This window comes from Eptatretus burgeri, chromosome 1 (assembly GCF_056783735.1).
Source record: "Eptatretus burgeri isolate ZD-2024b chromosome 1, Ebu_testis_v1, whole genome shotgun sequence".
Classification (NCBI taxonomy): domain Eukaryota; kingdom Metazoa; phylum Chordata; class Myxini; order Myxiniformes; family Myxinidae; genus Eptatretus; species Eptatretus burgeri.
Window position 1 is genome coordinate 126113363 of NC_140961.1, and position 17423 is coordinate 126130785.

The following is a 17423-nucleotide window of genomic DNA, read 5'->3' on the forward strand; positions in this document are numbered from 1 at the left end:
AGTAAAAAGGGTAGATGAGTTTAACCACGATTTTAAAAGAGAAGGCGGAGCCCACAGAGCATTCCTAGTAAACCAATGTTTACAAAAAAGTTAGAATTTTGTTTCTTCAATTTTTTCTCAGATGTCGAAGGTTCGAAAATGGAATGACAGCTATGTCAAGTTTGGATTCCCGAATGTCAGTCGAGATGGCGTGGACTGTGCGCAATGTCTGCACTGCTCGGTCGTGATGTCAAATGCGTCACTACGTCCTTCCAAACTTTCAAACCATCGCGACAAGATGCATCCCGGCAGGAAGGAAGATAATATCGACGCTCTGTCTGCGAAACGATCACGATATGACCGTGAAGCGACAATTCCCAAATTTGAATTCCGGCCAGAAGAAAAACCTGCTCTTCAATCCAGTTACGAAGGGGCATACCGAATTGCGAAGTGCAAGAAGCCACACACTATTGCTGAGGACCTTATCAAGCCATGTACAGAGAAAATGGTGGAATTGATGATCGGACCAGAGGCGAAAAAGAAGATCCAGCAAGTTTCGCTCTCTAATGACACGATCCGACAACGGATTGACGACATGGCCACTGATGTGTGCCGTCAAGTTTTCTCCGAAATCAAACAAAGCACGCTGCAGGCTAGCCTTCAATTAGGCGAGTCTACCAACACCGCCCTGGAGAGCCAGTTGATCGCCTTCGCTCGCTACGAGAGAAAGGGAAAGATGAAGGAAGCATTCTTGTTCTGCAATACCCTACCAACCACAATGACAGCGGCAGATATCAAAGCTATTGTGGACTCTTTTTTTGAAGCTAATGGACTCGGTTGGCAGAATTTCAAGCACATTTGTACTGATGGTGCCCCAGCGATGGTCGGCGTCAGAGGAGGGTTCGTCACGCTTGTGAAGAACGAATGGCCCCATGTGACGTCCTCCCACTGTTCGCTACACTGATATGCTCTTGCTTAAAAGACTCTTCCGCCTCGTTTGCTGGAAGTCATGGACGTCGCGGTCAAAGTGATCAACTTCATTCATGTGAAGGCCAAAAATCATCGGCTCTTCCAACTCCTGGCCAACGAAATGGGAGCGGAACATGTTGGACTACTGTTCCACACCAAAGTCCGTTGGCTATCGAGGGGGAAATGCCTCTCTCGGCTGTATGAACTCTGGGTTGAGGTGGAAATCTTCCTGCGAGATAACGAAAACAACCTCCATGTCCACTTCGACAATGAAGAGTTCGTCATGATGCTCGCCTACCTGGCCGATATATTCGGCTGACTCAACGAAAGGAACCAGTCCTTGCAAGGTCCACTGCCTCGTTTCCTTTCTTGGATGAGCACCTGCAGACACAGAGGATTGAGCTTCCCGTCGGCATCAAAGATTGCACGACTTGACATCTCGACAATCTCTCTGCTGAGTTCAAATCGTATTTCGACGATGCACCGTTGGATGTTCCGTGGCACAAAGACCCGTTTAACGCCAAAATTGAACCTACTGAAGATGAAGCAGAGGAGCTGGCAGAGTTGAAGGTTTCAAAAGCAATGAAGCTGGTCTTCAGTAACAAAGAAGACCACTCCACCTTCTGGTTGTCTGTTCAGGATGCGTATCCACTACTCAGCAAGAAGGTATCCGTAATGCTCATTCAATTCGCCACAACATATCTTTGCGAATCTGGATTTTCTGACCTTGCGACCATTAAAACGAAGTCCAGAAACCGTCTTGACGTTGGGAACGATATTCGCCTTGCTGTGTCCAAGACGGAGCCGGACATAAGAGGCCTCGTCAGACAAGCCCAACAGCAAGTGTCTCATTGATTGTATTGCTTAGAAAAATGTTTACTTTGATTTATCTTTTAAGACTGAGTAAATAAATTTCATAAAACGAAATCTGCATCTTTTATTGAAGGGCAGGGGACCACGAATGTTAAGCGACTCGGTAGGGGGGCCATGGGCCATCAAATGTTGAGAAACGCTGATTTAGGGCCAGACGTTGACTGTGACAGGAAGCTGCTGCTTGTCAGTCTGAGGGATAACCGATGGTAAGGCAGAGGGTGGAGTCATCAGCAAAGCGATATAGAGGATTTTCCAGAGAGTCGGAGAGATCATTGATGAAAACCAGAAAAAGAACAGGGCCCAGAACGCTACCTTGAGGAACTCCAGCCTGGACAGGAAGAGGGGATGAGAGAACTCCATTAAGGGCCACACATTGACTGCGACAGGAGAGGAAGTCTGCGAGCCATGAGTGGAGATGGCCTTGGATACCATAGGAAGAGTTTGGTGAGCAGGGCAGGGTGCCAGACTGTGTCAAAAGCACGTGATATATCCAGGGATATGGCTCGGATTTCCTTTCTGGCATTGAGGACCTCCATCTATTGTTGGGAGAGCAGAAGCAGCATATCCAGGGTAGAGTGACCTGGTCTGAAATCAAATTGATGATCGAAATCAGGCCATTGGAGAAGAGGAAGGATTTAATGTCTGAAGCGATGATGGATTCCATAATGTTGCTGATGTTTGGGAGAAGGCTGATTGGTCTGTAGTTGCAGGGATCTGTTTTTGCACCTTTTTGTGCAAGGCAATAATGTTTGCTGATTTCCAAGCAGATGGCAGATGACCTTGAGCAAATGAAAGGGTGAATATAACAGAGAGAGGGTGAGCAAGAGCAGAGGAGCAGGTTTTTAGGACACGTGGGATGATGCCGTCTGGACCGGTTACAGATTGTGAGTCGAGGTTTGACAGCAATCTCTCCACTTTGTCAGGAGAAAATGATACAGAGTCCAGGGACAGTTGGGAGCGACTGGGAAGGTGGGTACAGAAAGCGGTGGGTTTTCTGACACAAGATTTTGATGCAAACAACGAGTTTAGGCATTCAGCCTTTTCACGTGTAGTATCGGCAGTGCTGCCATTTGAGGTATGGGAGGGGATGGAGGAAGAACATACACCAGAAAAAAAATTGATGAGACGCCACCAGGATTTGGAGGAGGGAGAGTGGTTTGAGAGTTCATACTTGAGATGAGAAAGATGTTGTTTTCTAGCTCTCCTGAGGGTAGATACACACTTGTTCCAAGCTTTATGGAAGGAACTGAGATTACCCTCAGTTGGGTTTGCTTTCCATGTGGCAAAGGCAATTTGTTTCAGGCCAATTGCTTCACCCCAAGCTTCAATGAACCATGGGCGGGAGGAAGGGAAGGACAACTGAAGATGAGAGCGGACAAATCTGTGCATGGAGGAGAGCAAGTATCTTTGAAAGAATTCCCAGGATGAGTTGATGTTGGAGAAAGTAGTGATGGGAGACCAGTCGAGAAGTTTGATGGCTGCTTGGAGACCCTGCCAGTCGGCCTGAGTGAAATGCCAGACTTGATGGCACTGAGCTGGTTCTCTGATAACACCCAGAATAATGTCCACTTTGACAAGGACGTGGTCAGAAGAACCGATTGGAGCGGAGGAAGAACAGCAGATATTTTCAGGGAAATTTGTCAAAATCAGATCCAGAAGAGAAAGAGTACCATTGGTTGAGATCCAGGTCGGGAAAATGACCGATTGATTCAGTCCTAATAAGTCGCAAAAATATTTTGCTGAAGTGCCATGACAGGTGAGAGAGGTACCCACACCCAGCCAACTGGTATGATGACAATTGGAGTCACCACATATGAGGAAGAGAGAGTTCGGATGAGAAGACAGAAGTTGGTCCATGGTTTCGTTGGATTGAAGACTCCTGGAGAAATTTTTTAAAAAGTTCAATGTGAATAGTTGGAAATGAGTTTGGAGGTTTTGTCACCCAGTGGCTCGATGGAGAGGAGAAAAATATCGCGAATGACGATCTATTCTCATTGGAACGTATGTGAGGGTCAATTTTCATTCATAATACTTTATGGAGGCAAGAAATTTGATAGAAATAAGTTAAACAATGCATGATCGTAATTTTAACTGTGGACTCAATTAGATGATGCTTTGTAAGAATCAGAGTTTGTTTATAGTTTGTGGTGCTGTGTTTATCACATTACTTCCAGGAATTGCATGTCCCAATGCAAGAATAATGCATCAAAATATAAATTATACTACAAAATATAAGCATAGTTTTACTATAAAATAGAAATATAACTTGCACTACAAAATATAAATATGAACAAGTAGACGTACATTCAAAGTACACCGCCCCCCAGGCCAAATAAATAACTAACAAATCTTCCAACATGTGACATTTCCAGGGCGCCTTCGGTACCCGGCGCAGCACATGGAGACGGAATTGGGAGGGAGTGGTGTGCAATAATTGATTAATTAGTTGATCAATTGCAGAATTAAAATAAATAAGGAATAATAGTAAGAGAATTCATTTCTTATTCAATTGGCTAATAACATACAAAAAACCACCACTTTCATCCGAATCTGTAAATTTTTGAAAATTATATAATTCATCAAAAAAATGAATAATTAATCGATTAATCAATAATTCAAAAATACCCTTTATAGCCAAATCACCTGTTCACCATCGTGTCCAAATATCAGCTTCGAAGCTCAAAAGGTGCCTGAGATATTGCCCGGACAAACACAAAAGAAAATTATTAATCAATCAATTGATTCATCAATAAATCAAAAAAAATACCCTTTACAGCCGAATCACCTGTTCACTGGCATCTCCAAATATCAGCTTTCAAGCTCAAAAGATGCCTGAGATATTGCCCAGCTGAGAAAGAAAATAAATAAAGAATTAATAAATCGATAATAATTAAGGAATTAATCAATTATTTGATTAATCCAAAAAAAAATTTTAAGGATTTTTTTTTGCCAAACCAAATCTTCACTTTTATCCCCAAATTTCAACTTCCTAGATCAAAGGATGGCTGAGATAATCGCCCAAACAAAAAAGAAAGAAAGAAGTAAAAACTGAGCACAGGTATAACTCGATTTAAGTTGCCCCGATTTATGTTGATTCGAAGTTGCGTCGTCCATCAATATGTCCCCAGGATTTGAATTACGTCTCTTTACATCGAAGTTATGTCGTTCAAGCCACGTGCTTTGACTTTTTCCATCACCAATTTTCCTGAACCGCCTCGTCTTACTCCGATACATTGAGACCGTGAACGTTACGAAGCTCGCAGGCATGCACACAGCCACACATGGTTTGCCTTTTCAAGACAAGGTTTTGTACAGTGCTCCATCACATTTCAATGACGACACGGCAAACCGTGCTGCTGTGTATGGGCAGGAAGTCTTTGTCCAGTGTTGCCAGATCTGAAAAGTGGAAATATTGTGTTGAAAGCTCAAAATGATCATACATTGTCAAATCTTTACAAAATGAGACCATTTCACTCACCAATTTGATTTAACCTCCGTCACACCTCAATGAGAAGCCTGATGTTGGCTCAGTGGTTAGGGTGGCGGCTTAGGATCCAAGGGTCCTGAGTTCAAGCTTCGTTGCCCGCTGAATTACCTCACCAGGGGGTTCACTCAGCCTGTCATCCTTCCGAGGTTGGCAAAATGAGTACCAGTGTACTGGGGATGATCGAGTCATTTGAGTATCCTGCGTCGGAGTGGCGACCCATCCAGGATTGTGCCCAAGAGCCAAAGAAACTGCTTTGGCAGCACCAATGCTCTGTACAGAGTATGGTTCCAATGGATGGAATGGACACCTCAATGACGACATGTCGTCGATGAACCATGCACGGCTGTTCAAATTCAAATTCAAATTCAATTGACTGGGCGGCTCAAGAAAATTGGTGACACCAAAGCACGTGACTTCAATGAGGTATCTTCGGTGCAAAGTGCACTGCATGCATTTGTGCTGTTCAGACGTACTGTCCTTCCAAAATCTTCGTCATAAGTTGTAAGCGTACCAGTGGTGATAAGAGTGACCTTGTGGCTAAAAAAAGTGTGTAAAACTATAAATCTGGAGTTGAAATTTGATGTTATATGCAGAATGGTGAATGGTGATCGTGCTGTCGATGTTGGTCGTCACTTAGGTTTACCTCCAACAACCGTACGTACAATTTATAAAAATGCAGAATAGATTCGTAAAAGTGCTTCACGTGCTACGCCATTAACTTCCAAGTTATGGATTGGAAGGTGGCTCCATATGCTGGCCATGTGGATTGAGGACCTCAGTAGAACGAGGCCGCCTGTGAGTGAAGCCACCACACAGCAGAAAGCTAAAAGTCTGTATGATGACTTAAAAATAGGAGAGCGACAGTTCCGTTTCCGCTGTCTTGGCTAAAGAGACCTTCACTGCAAGCCGTGACTGTTTTGATAAGTTTATGTGTGTCCACGAGCAGTTTGGCCGAGAGGTACGCACCGTTCAGCCGGGTGTCCCATCTGCTAGCATTAGTTGATGGATGTTAAAGACCCTCACGGTGTCTTTCACGAGGATTTGGAAGGTCATCCCCAGCACCCTTAACAGATTACAAATCCCTGCCTGGACTTCGACTTGCAAGCCTTCCATCCTCCTTCATCTTATATATTATTTCCGAGTTTGTGGTTTCGTGTCGCGCTATCTTCGACTTTGTTCTGAGCTCGAGTAACGTGATATTCGGCTTACATTATCTCAAAGACCATATGAGGTGCGTGGTACAAAAAAGGTAAATAAAATGGTTCTGAAACAGTGAAATCGTATTCCACTTACTGCATTAAAGTAAAATTACTACTGATACTCTGCATCAGTTCCTTTCTCAAACACACCCACCCCAATATGTCGCGCAGAGCACGGGTTATGCTAGTGTGATCATAACTCACTGTTACTCTCACTCTTATTCTCACTCTCCCCCCCCCCCCCTTTCTCTAACACCACCACAGCATATTTTACTTTAATAAAATATTTCATTTCAATTTCTTACTGTCAAAATATGTGTTACATCGAGTGTTTAAATTATCTCTGTTTAAGCCAAAAAGGTAATATTGTAGGTGAAATTTACGATGTCCCCCTCCCCACCACCCACACAGCCTTACTTCATCACTGTATTTTTATGGAGAAAAAAATGATTCGATTTAAGTCACAGTTTTCAATAACATCTCCAACGTAAATCGAGGTATACCTGTACGCCCTTTGGCGCCTGGCGATGACGTCGTACATCACCTGGATATGGAATTAGGAAGGAGCGGTGTACAACAATACTACAAAATATAAGTATAAATCTTCTCTGGAGTCGTATTTTTGTATATTGAACCCTTAAAACGGAACTATATGTTGTGTTCAGGACCGACAGAGGACAGCACAGCTTACACGCAGCTAAAAAAAAAAATCCTGCTATTATGTATCCCCAAAAAATGTGGAATGGTTTTGATATGAAACAATACCCTCAGTTCCTGGCACAAGCTGTCTGGACGTTGATGAAAAACCTCCCGAGGCAAATACATTGGCAAATATGCAGAGATTTACCCAAACGTTGGACACAGGTTGCAAGCATGTTGTGGGCCCTGCCTGTGTCGCATGACTATTCACTGTACTACCTTGTGTCTGCAGTGCATTGCTATCATCCTGCCTCCATCATTAATCGGTAATTCACATGTAATAACATCTGTACTGTGCCAAAGAGAAGGTGAAGTCTTAGCCCTGATTAGTCATCATTTTCCAATAAACAGTGTTTCAGTAGTGTCTATCAGTCAAAACTGGAGAGTTAGACAGATGGATGAGAATTTTGTTGGCTGAGTTGGGAATTGTTCATTTCATCCAAAGGAATTCTTTGTTTCATGTGATAGTTGTTAAATACAGTGTTTTTTTTTTGTTGTTGTTTTGTTTTTTACAGATGTACCAGTTAACTGTGGATCTCACAGTCGTTGGTATGGCAAGTTCACAGATTCACAGAAGGTTGCCAGAGCTCCGAAAAGATGTGCTGCCTCCGACTCTTCCAGAATGGCTAAGCCAGGTCATTCCACAAGTGTGCAAAGACCACTGTGGTCACATGTGTGGGTCGTCCCTCCAACAAAGAGAGCAAAAATAGATGTGCTCCCAAGCATGCACATAATTTGCAAGAAGCTTCGGAAAACATAGATCTGCAAACGAAGAAGTGTTCCAGTATAGTGCCATCATTCTGGATGGAATGGCCATCATTCATTCCCATTCAACCACTCCGCCTGCGACATTCGGTGGTCTTGCAGACTGCATTCTAAAGATAGCAGTCTCGAGCCGATTGATCAAGTTACCAATGGATTGACTTCATTTTCGATACATACCCAGAACTGCCATGAAGTTTTTTGAGCATCAAAAGCGCAAACGTACCTTGAGCCAGGCAATTAAAGTGTTCAGTGGCATGCAGAAAATTCCTCAACAATAGGAAAAAATTTCCTCAACGGCAGCCAAAACAATGAACACTGCATTGAATATATTTTCAGACACTGGAGCACCAATGCCAGCAGACTGGGTGAATGATGCTGATTCGTAAGATCCGGTCAGGTATAGGAGCATGCACCGGAGCAGTGCGTCACTGCGTCCACATACTGCCAGGACTCCAAAGGCCTCCGTCTGGCCATTCCCCAGGCAGATGCCTGGACCATCCCCATCTCCTTGAGATGCTGATCAACCTGCTGCAACCATGAGGCACGTGGTTGGCCCATTGGCCTCCTCCACTCACGAGGCTCCCTCGCTGAGAGAATCTGGTGAACAAGATCAGCGTCAAGAAAATGAGTCACATTTCCATACAGCCGCAGCTGACGCTCATGGATAATGCAGGTAACAAATCTCATTTGAGTCTCTCTCAGCAACCGCCCATTGGACACAAACTCCGACCAGCAATCGCCAATGATTCTCAGAGGAGACTTGGTACCAAGGGAATTAAGTATCTGTCTCAGATCCCTAGTCAGAGTCTAAGTCTCATATCCATAGAGCAAGACTGGAAGAACCAAGGACCTGAAGACTCGGACTTTTGTCCACCCGCACAGGTACCGGCAGTGCCACACCCCATTATCCAGGGAATCCATGACTCCCCAGGCCCGACCCAGACATCTGTTGACCTCTGGCTCACAGCCAGCAGAGGCATGAATATCACTGCCAAGGTAAGTGAATCTCTCCGTGACCTCAACATCCTTGCCACAAACAGGTACAGACAGGACAGCATCATCCCAGATGCTATTGAAAGCCTGGATCTTGGTTTTGACCCAGGAAACCTGTAATCCCAGCAGCTCCGACCCCTCCTTCAGCACATGAGGGCCCACAAAAGGATATCTAGTCTCGGCAAAGATGACTCCATCATCTGCGAAATCAAGGTCAGAGATCTTGACATTCCCAAATGATGCACCGCAACTTGATCTCTCCAACATCCTCCCCAGAGTCCAGTCCATACAAGTGCTGAAAAGTGTGGAGGCCAGTACACACCCCTGATAAACTCCAGTAACAACTGGACATAAGTCAGAGATGGTACCACCACATCTCACAGCACTCTCAGTACCAGAGTCTAGTTCATACATCAGATGGATCAGTTTTGGTGGCACCCCACGAAGACCAGGAATCCTTCAGCGGGCATTCTGATTCACTGAATCAAATGCTTGGCAGCGATCAACATTGGCTGCAACCAGGCCCTGCCGAAACTGTTATCTGCATTCGGTGAGGACTCGAAGAGCAAGGATAGAGTCAATCGTTGACCTCTTTGATGTAAAGCAAGATGCACTGGCTGCTTGTGCTCAAACAGATGGTAGCGAACCCTATCAAGAATCATCTGAGCAAAGCTCTTGCCCGGCACTGAAAGCAGCGTCACCCCTCGGTAGTTGTTGCAGTCTTGGCGATCACCCTTCCCTTTCCATGAGGGACAACAAAGCCCCTCTTCTAGTCAGTTGGGGTTGATGCCTCTGTTCCAGACAGAGCACAGAACTGCATGCAACAACACGAGTGCAACAACAACAGCATACCCTTCCTTTGACACCCATAATTGATGTAACAAAAACACATCTTCAACCACACAGAAAACACCACCAGTAAGAATTTTAAAAAAGGTAACAGAAAATCCAGTGTCATGGAACGCCTGTGATTGCACGTCGTGGTGATGTTTTTCCTGCCCATTAACTATTTAATGGAGGAGATTAACTTTTCTGAAACTCTGCGAATACAGTACAGCAACGTGATTAACTTCTCAGAATGAGAGGGTTAACATGTACAGTGCATGGAGCTACCATCGTGGCCTAGATGTCTATGCAAATTAGTTTAATCTGACGTCAAAACAAAGAATGAATCATGACATTTCCGACAATGCATAATGCCCTGGCAACTGATGAAAGCTTGCCTCCAATTGGTGGAGAAAGCTGATGACAAACAAAGCATTTCTGGGATCGTGCTTCATATTGTCCGCTGCTATCGTGCTTTATATGTGGACTCTTGAGGAGAAATAAAAAAAAAACATGTCAACAGTCTACTTTCAGCAGCTACTTCAGACCATCAACATCTGCTTCATCCACCGAGGAACCCATGCCAAGCACATCATCAGCTCCACCTCCTCCTACCTCCTCCCATGAGCCACCACTTCCTGCCCTGTAATGTAATGCTGTGTTCCTGCTCTGTGTTTATGTTTGGTTCCGTGTACGATGATAGTGCTGAGTTAGTATTAATTATGAGGTAAGTAATAATATTATAATGTCACTTGCAACTTCAACCATTGTTTTCTCATCGTGCTGGTATTTCGACTCTCCCAATGGCATTGCCCCTACCGTCACCCGGGGCGGCCATCCTCCCCGCATCCCCCTTAGTAGGCCAGTACATCTGTCGAGTAAAAGAGTTGTTTGGTAATCACGAAGAGGCTGACACCAGACTCCTTCTGTACTTCCAACAATTAGCACAGGATTCACCCAAATCAGCCGTCCGAGTCAGAAGTATGGACGCAGATGTGGACATTTTGCTCCTCAGGCATGTGGACAAATTGGATATCAGCGTACATGTTCAAACCGCCAAAAATAAAAATAATCAATCCATCGACTTGAAAAAAAAAATGCACATTTCTCTTCGAGAAGATGTATGCCAAGCCCTCATTGACTTACGTGCCTTTTTGGGATGTGACACGACGAGTTATTTTCGGAGGGGCAAGATAAAAAAAATAACGACCATTTGAACTGATGTTGACCTCTCCAGCATATCTTGAAGTATTCCTAGGGCTTGGCCAAAGTTTCGCTCCACCAACTCATTTTTAGGGAGTCACTTGAATGCTTCATCTGCGAACTGTATGTTGAGAAGTGTCTGTCCGTCGACCTAGCTCGTTATTGCAAGTCCTGCATTGGGTTAAATGATGAGTTCAAACTACCCCTGACTTGTGATGCTTTGTGGCAGCACAGTTTTCGGTCTAATTATCAAGTGGCAGTGCACCTTGGGGCCTTACTACAGAGAATCGACGCACCCAGCCATCATAGCCATGGATGGAAGGTGGAAGGTACTACACTCAACCTGGTTTGGATCACAAAATATCCAATCCCCCAAACATTGATTCATGTTGTGCATTGTAAATGTGTGAAAACAGGGTGGAAAAAAAACAATGTTCATTTAATGGCAACGACATCCCATGCAATGACCTTTGTGACTGTAGAATGCAGTAACATGGACAAGTCTGTGCTTTTGTCAAATAAATTTCCTGACATTGACCGAAACTAGACAATCAGTCTTAATAGGGTACTTTTATTTCTCTGATTGCATTTGATGTTTTTCAGTTCTCCCTCTTCAGAAATGGAATGATTTCACATGCATTTCAATATTTATAAGAGCAAATACCACCCATCGCTTCGCTGACAGGGATACAAAATGGCGAGGAGATTTGGGAACGGGGGGGGGGGGGGGAGGGGGAGTTGGAGTGTGAGAAGGGGTGGGGGAAAGGAAGGCAGTGTGAGGTGAGAGGAAGGGAAGGCAGACATGCTGTGGAGCATTAATTACGATTCATACCGTCTCATCAAAGTGATTCTGCATAGAACAACAGTGAAGATGGAAACAAAATAATGTCTGAAATCCATTTTGTACCAGTCATACTATAAATACCGCCCGGAGACAAACACCATTCTGAGACATCCAGAGAGAGAGAGAGAGACAGAGACAAAGAGACAAAGAGACAAAGAGACAAAGAGACAAAGAGACAAAGAGACGAGAAAGAGAAAGAGAAAGAGAAAGAGAGAGAGAGAGTTGTGTGGGAGGATGCTGCACTCCATTAGGAGGGGGTGGAGCAAGGATGGGACAGAGAGAGAGGAGGTGGGGTGAGGCGAGTTAGCAGAGACGGAATGTTATGCTTTATGAACAACACACAAACACACACCAGTGCTTGGCCGATATCGGCAACTTTTCAGGAATCAGCAGATTGGAGTCAGTGTGCTTAACAACTACAGTGTGTACTGTATACAACCTTAAAATCTTGAGTAGCTTTCACCCTTGTTTTAGGGAAATTTCAAAAAAAACAAACAAACAAACAAAAAACAACCTTGCATTTATATAGACGTTTCAGGGAGATGTGCAAAAAGATTAATCATTATAAACAGCTGCATGTGATTGGTGGGAAAAGAATTGGCTCGGTAATTTAGAAAACATGTCAATACAGCAAATGGATCGGAAATCGGGTGTTATCAAATGTATTTTGCTTTGAAACAAAAAGAGAAATCATATAACCTGTCAAAAGCACACCGAGTCATATAAAATAACCAATTACTTGATAAACAGTCATGAGGACAAAGGAAAACATGATCGCTCATATACTGCTGAGGATAAAAGTTAAAACCTCCACATGATATGGGATGAAACTTTGACACCACGTCACCCCTAACCAAGCATGCACACACGTTCATGGAGAATCCCTTTGCAGATCCAAATCTACCCATATGTGGCACATCCGTGTGTGCTGGAAACGTACCTCTACCATGGAGAGCAACTGCCAACTGCACATCCCAATTGGGATGCGAACTTCACTGCAATCGACTGTAGAACACTCAGCAAGTGGCTTAAGCACTCAAGCAAGCATTCCAAATGAAATGGTTGATAAGGAACGGCTGGCTGGCTTGGCAAGCAACAGCAAGCTGATTGGTGATAGCACATACCCACAAAAAAAAAACATCGCCGATTTCTTAACATTTTCAGATTTCACCTCCGATTTCAAGTTATTTAGTCCACATGATCCAATCCTCCAAATTCAAATTATATTTTGATTATATACTTGAATTTGTCTATGAGAGTAGATCGTGGAAAATCGCATCACATATTAAATGCATTAAATCGCTCCAAGCTCAGAATTTGAAAATTATAACACTTACAAAAGCAATGTATACAGCAATTTGTAGGTATGTAGATGAGGCATTCCATGATATGAGTGAGGAAAGTGAAAAAAAACAAACATTTTGAGCACTTTATCATGAATAAACCGTTGTGGCCTGTTCCAACTCACGGCGTTGTTGAGCAGGCCAAACAAAAAATGGTAGCTTCAGACCCAGGCGAGGTAACCAAAGATGCGTCTTAAGACCCCGTTGAGAGCGAGGTGGTCGAGGATGCACCTGATGAAGGATAAAATTCAATAAGGCCGTTGATCATCTTCAAAGGTGGTGTTTTAATCAACCCAAACACCCAGTTTTCATTCATGCATTTCCTTGGAGATCCCTTAGTATGCATGAAACGTTTCAGACTGCTAGATTTCATGGTTTTGGAATTATGGAGGACACACGTGCACATATATATATATATATATATATATATATATATATATATATATATATATATATATATATATATATATATATATATATATATATATCCCTCGATTCAGTAATCCAAACGAGAATAGCTCTTTGCTTACTGATCGGATGTTTCTCAACGCAATTCTTTATCCGTTTGAGAGCTCTTTTACTCTTGAGGCTCATCATGTCCTTTAATACCTTCAACACATCCAGTGGAATACATACATCAAATTGCTAATTCACTGCTTAAATGCTTCTTTGCTAAGTCTTGTTACATTTCCCTGTCATGATGCAATGGGCTGTAAGATATTCTACTTGAGGGTGAGCTCTGAACAGAACTGTCAACTGATATTGGATTGATTACTGACATCAGAACTACCATAAAACTGTTGTTCTGGTACAGTTAGGTTGAAATTGCTGTTGTGTAGGAAGCACTGCATATTTGAGTGTGCTGTCCTTTGGGTGGGGATGGTAAACCTGCTATTCTATCAGCATTTAGGTTTTTGATGTTATACATGCCATGGCTTCTTCAAAAAATAGCAGGTACACACAAATGCAACATACTTTTGACTCATCTCATCCGAACAGATGTAATACACACCGGTCATTAACAATTTTGTCATCAACTCATGGAACTCTTAAGTTACATAAACATACAGAATTTAAATGCATTTGAAGGTTAATATGATGAAATGGTTGCTGTATTATGTGCCAAATGACCCTCTTAGGTCTAGGCTTGTGCCTGCGCATCAATCTCGCTCGCTTTTCAAATAAAGTGAAGGGCATGAACTGACAAGATTACAGTGGGAATGTCACATGGGACAGGAATGCTGGAAAAGTTCATGGAGTGTAATACAGTCATGAATGAGTACTCATGTGCACTGCTAGTGTGGACATGTGGCATTGAGAACATTTGGCCAAACTTGGAAAAGAGTTGCAAAATTATGGAAATGTTTTAGCAATTCGTCGGGATAAAGTCCAAAAAGAATGCTTTTCAAAAATACACACCATATTCATTCAAAATTTGTTATGTTTGACAAATGAAGTCTGAAATTCTCTTGCATATGCCTGGTGTTGGCTTAATGGTTATGGTGGTGGGCTTTGGATCCGAGGGTCCTGAGTTCAAATCCCGCTCAGCTGTTGAATTAATACCACTATACCAGGTGGAGTTAACTCGGCTGGTCATCCTTCCGAGGTCGGTAAAATGAGTGCCAGCATGCTGGTATACTGTGACGGAGTGGCGACCTGCCCAAGATTGTGCCCAATAGCCAAGGAGACTGCTTAGGCAGCACCAACACTCTGCACATAGTATGGACCCAATATCCTCCTCCTCCTCTCTTGCATCACTTATAGTGGTGACCATTGAATCATTTCGAGATCATTATCATGCTTGGGGAAAAAAGATATTTCCACATAGTCAAATTAATTTCGACCCAAGGAACAAGAATCCAAAGGTGACCCAAACAGCTAATCCCTCTAACTCGAAGGGTCAGGGGAGGTCAATCATGGGTCAACCCGTTGGACAACGGGGATCCAATTTCAAATTGCTAGTCATGTTTGGTGTCAAAATAAACAATGTGAGGAAAAAAACACTTTCGTCCCATTTTTGTTTTACTCCAGTCAGATCCAACTGGTTTTATTCAAATTTGACATAATTGTCAGCTCAGATATGGTAATAAGGTCAATTAATTATTTGACACCAGGAAACCTCGGCATGTTGGGTATCAAAATGAATGTTTTGATAAGATTAATTATTTAGACACATAACTAGATGTTTTATTACATTGCATAGCGAAATAAAGAGGTTTAAAAGAGAAATACATGATTGGAAAATCACAAGATTGTTTTTCTGGCACTAATACATGATTTGCAAATTAAAAGATTGTCGAAGTACAACATAGTTTACATCATTGGGCACACACCAGACATTTTTTATTGCATTTGTACAAAACTTTGCATTTTGTTTGATAGGCACACTTGATATTCAGCTGAAACACTTAAAGGACTGTGCCTTTGGATGTCCAAGTTGAGATAAAGCATCCATTTTCTTCAAGCCTTCGAAAGGAACAGGGGTCCTTGTCTGGAAGAGATGCCAGACGACTTGTTCCCCATATTGATGCCTTGTAAAGCACATTTTGAAAATGAATATCTGACATGTCCCATGTCGGAGGAATCTGTTCCACATCCTGACTATTGTGGCTGAACATGTTCTTATGCAGGATGTTAACTTTTGCAGTATCCGATGCTGGATCATAGAGGCAACACATGAAGTATTCAATCATCTCTAGTTCATCTTCTTCGAAACTAAAGACTGCAAAAGGGACATCAATAAACTTTTCCAAATACCTCTGTCACTGCAGGATATTTCTTCCATGTTGTCCACCAATGTAGTTTGCCTTTTTTCTTCAATTTGGTAGTTGTGTCACATCCTGACACAGCATAGAACATGATTAAGCCATTGTATCTCTCCAAACCCAGTTGATTAACAAGAGTGTGCACATGGAGGAATCAATTATTTATACCACTCCGAAATGCTTTCTCCTCTTCAATTCGCTCATCAGTTCCTCCTTCACTACATGAATTTGTGATGAAACCACTGACTTTGAAGTCACACTATTAGTGAAATGACAATGGTATGTCGTGTAGCAATCACAACGATATTGACACCCAGAGCAATGGCATCATCCTCTTCCAGGAGACAGATCAAGCGTGTATCTTTCAGGGTAAAGGTGATTTCTCTCATTCGCTTATCAATATTAGGCCATAATCTATCCCTTCCAAAGCATTCATCACACGCTACCCACTTGCAAACTAAAATATAATTTATGTGGAGCATTAAATTGGTCATTCTCAACTCAAAACACAACTTCCACACGAACAATTCCATCTCGAGGACTTTTCCACAAGCCTTATTTCTGCATCTGTTTGAATTTGGCGCATGTACTGAGCACGCACTACATTCAGAGTGGTGTGGTCAGCACGTCACATAATTGTCACGTCACACTGCGTAATGTTACTCTCAGCCATTCAGCATTACGGATCACCATCTGGGCGTGCAGTTATGGTTTTGCTTTCGATAGCATCGTTTGTCAATGCTTTACTGTGTTTCATCATAAAAAATGACTGAAAATTCGTGAAATGCGTTGTATTTTTCATGTGGAGGACCAGGGAGATGACAATCTAAAGGAATTTAGCCAAAAGAGTTGGGATAGAATGTGGAATTTTGTGGAAAAATGGAAGAAAATTGTTGACAAGGGCCAGCGAGAATTCGAAGTGACAGTCGCACCAGTGGCAAGCACTCTTGACAGAAGGTAGGTTGGCTTATCAATTAAATTACAAGATAGGTCACCAGTTCAGACATCAGATCGATCACTTTTGGTGGCACCTCACCAACTCACCTACAACTCCCATACATACATAAACACACATACAAATACAACTCACCACCACGTAACTATCAAATTACGAAAAAAAAAAAAAAAAACATCTCATTGCCACGTAACTGTCACATTTTTAAAAAGACCTCACCTCTATGTAATTCAAAACAACTTCTGCTGTACAATTCAAAACACCTCACCACATGTCGCTCTACAGCCAAGCTTGTTTTAACTGAGGATAAGTATGTGAGTTGCCATCTTGCCATGATTTTCATCAAGCAGATTTCAAACATTTATTTTGCAAATTAATTTGTAATATTCGTGAAGTTAAATTTTTATAAGAAATTGAAGTTGAAGATTGAAGTAAAAAAACAATCTCTTTTTTCAAAAAATTTCCAAAAAAGAGTATTTTTCAAAAAAAAATATACCCTTAGGCCATACACAAGCGATGGGTAG

General features: G+C 42.6%; 1 protein-coding gene across 1 annotated transcript in view; it reads left to right on the forward strand.

The window, feature by feature from the left end:
- Window positions 1-11566, forward strand: part of LOC147035365 (uncharacterized) — a 29156-nt gene extending 17590 nt beyond the window's left edge. The window contains exon 3 of the mRNA XM_085897098.1: window positions 7722-11566. Coding sequence (XP_085753224.1) covers window positions 7722-7916 — 195 coding nt within the window. The 3' untranslated portion in view covers window positions 7917-11566. The remainder of the gene's footprint in view (window positions 1-7721) is intronic.
- The last annotated feature ends 5857 nt before the right edge of the window (window positions 11567-17423 follow it).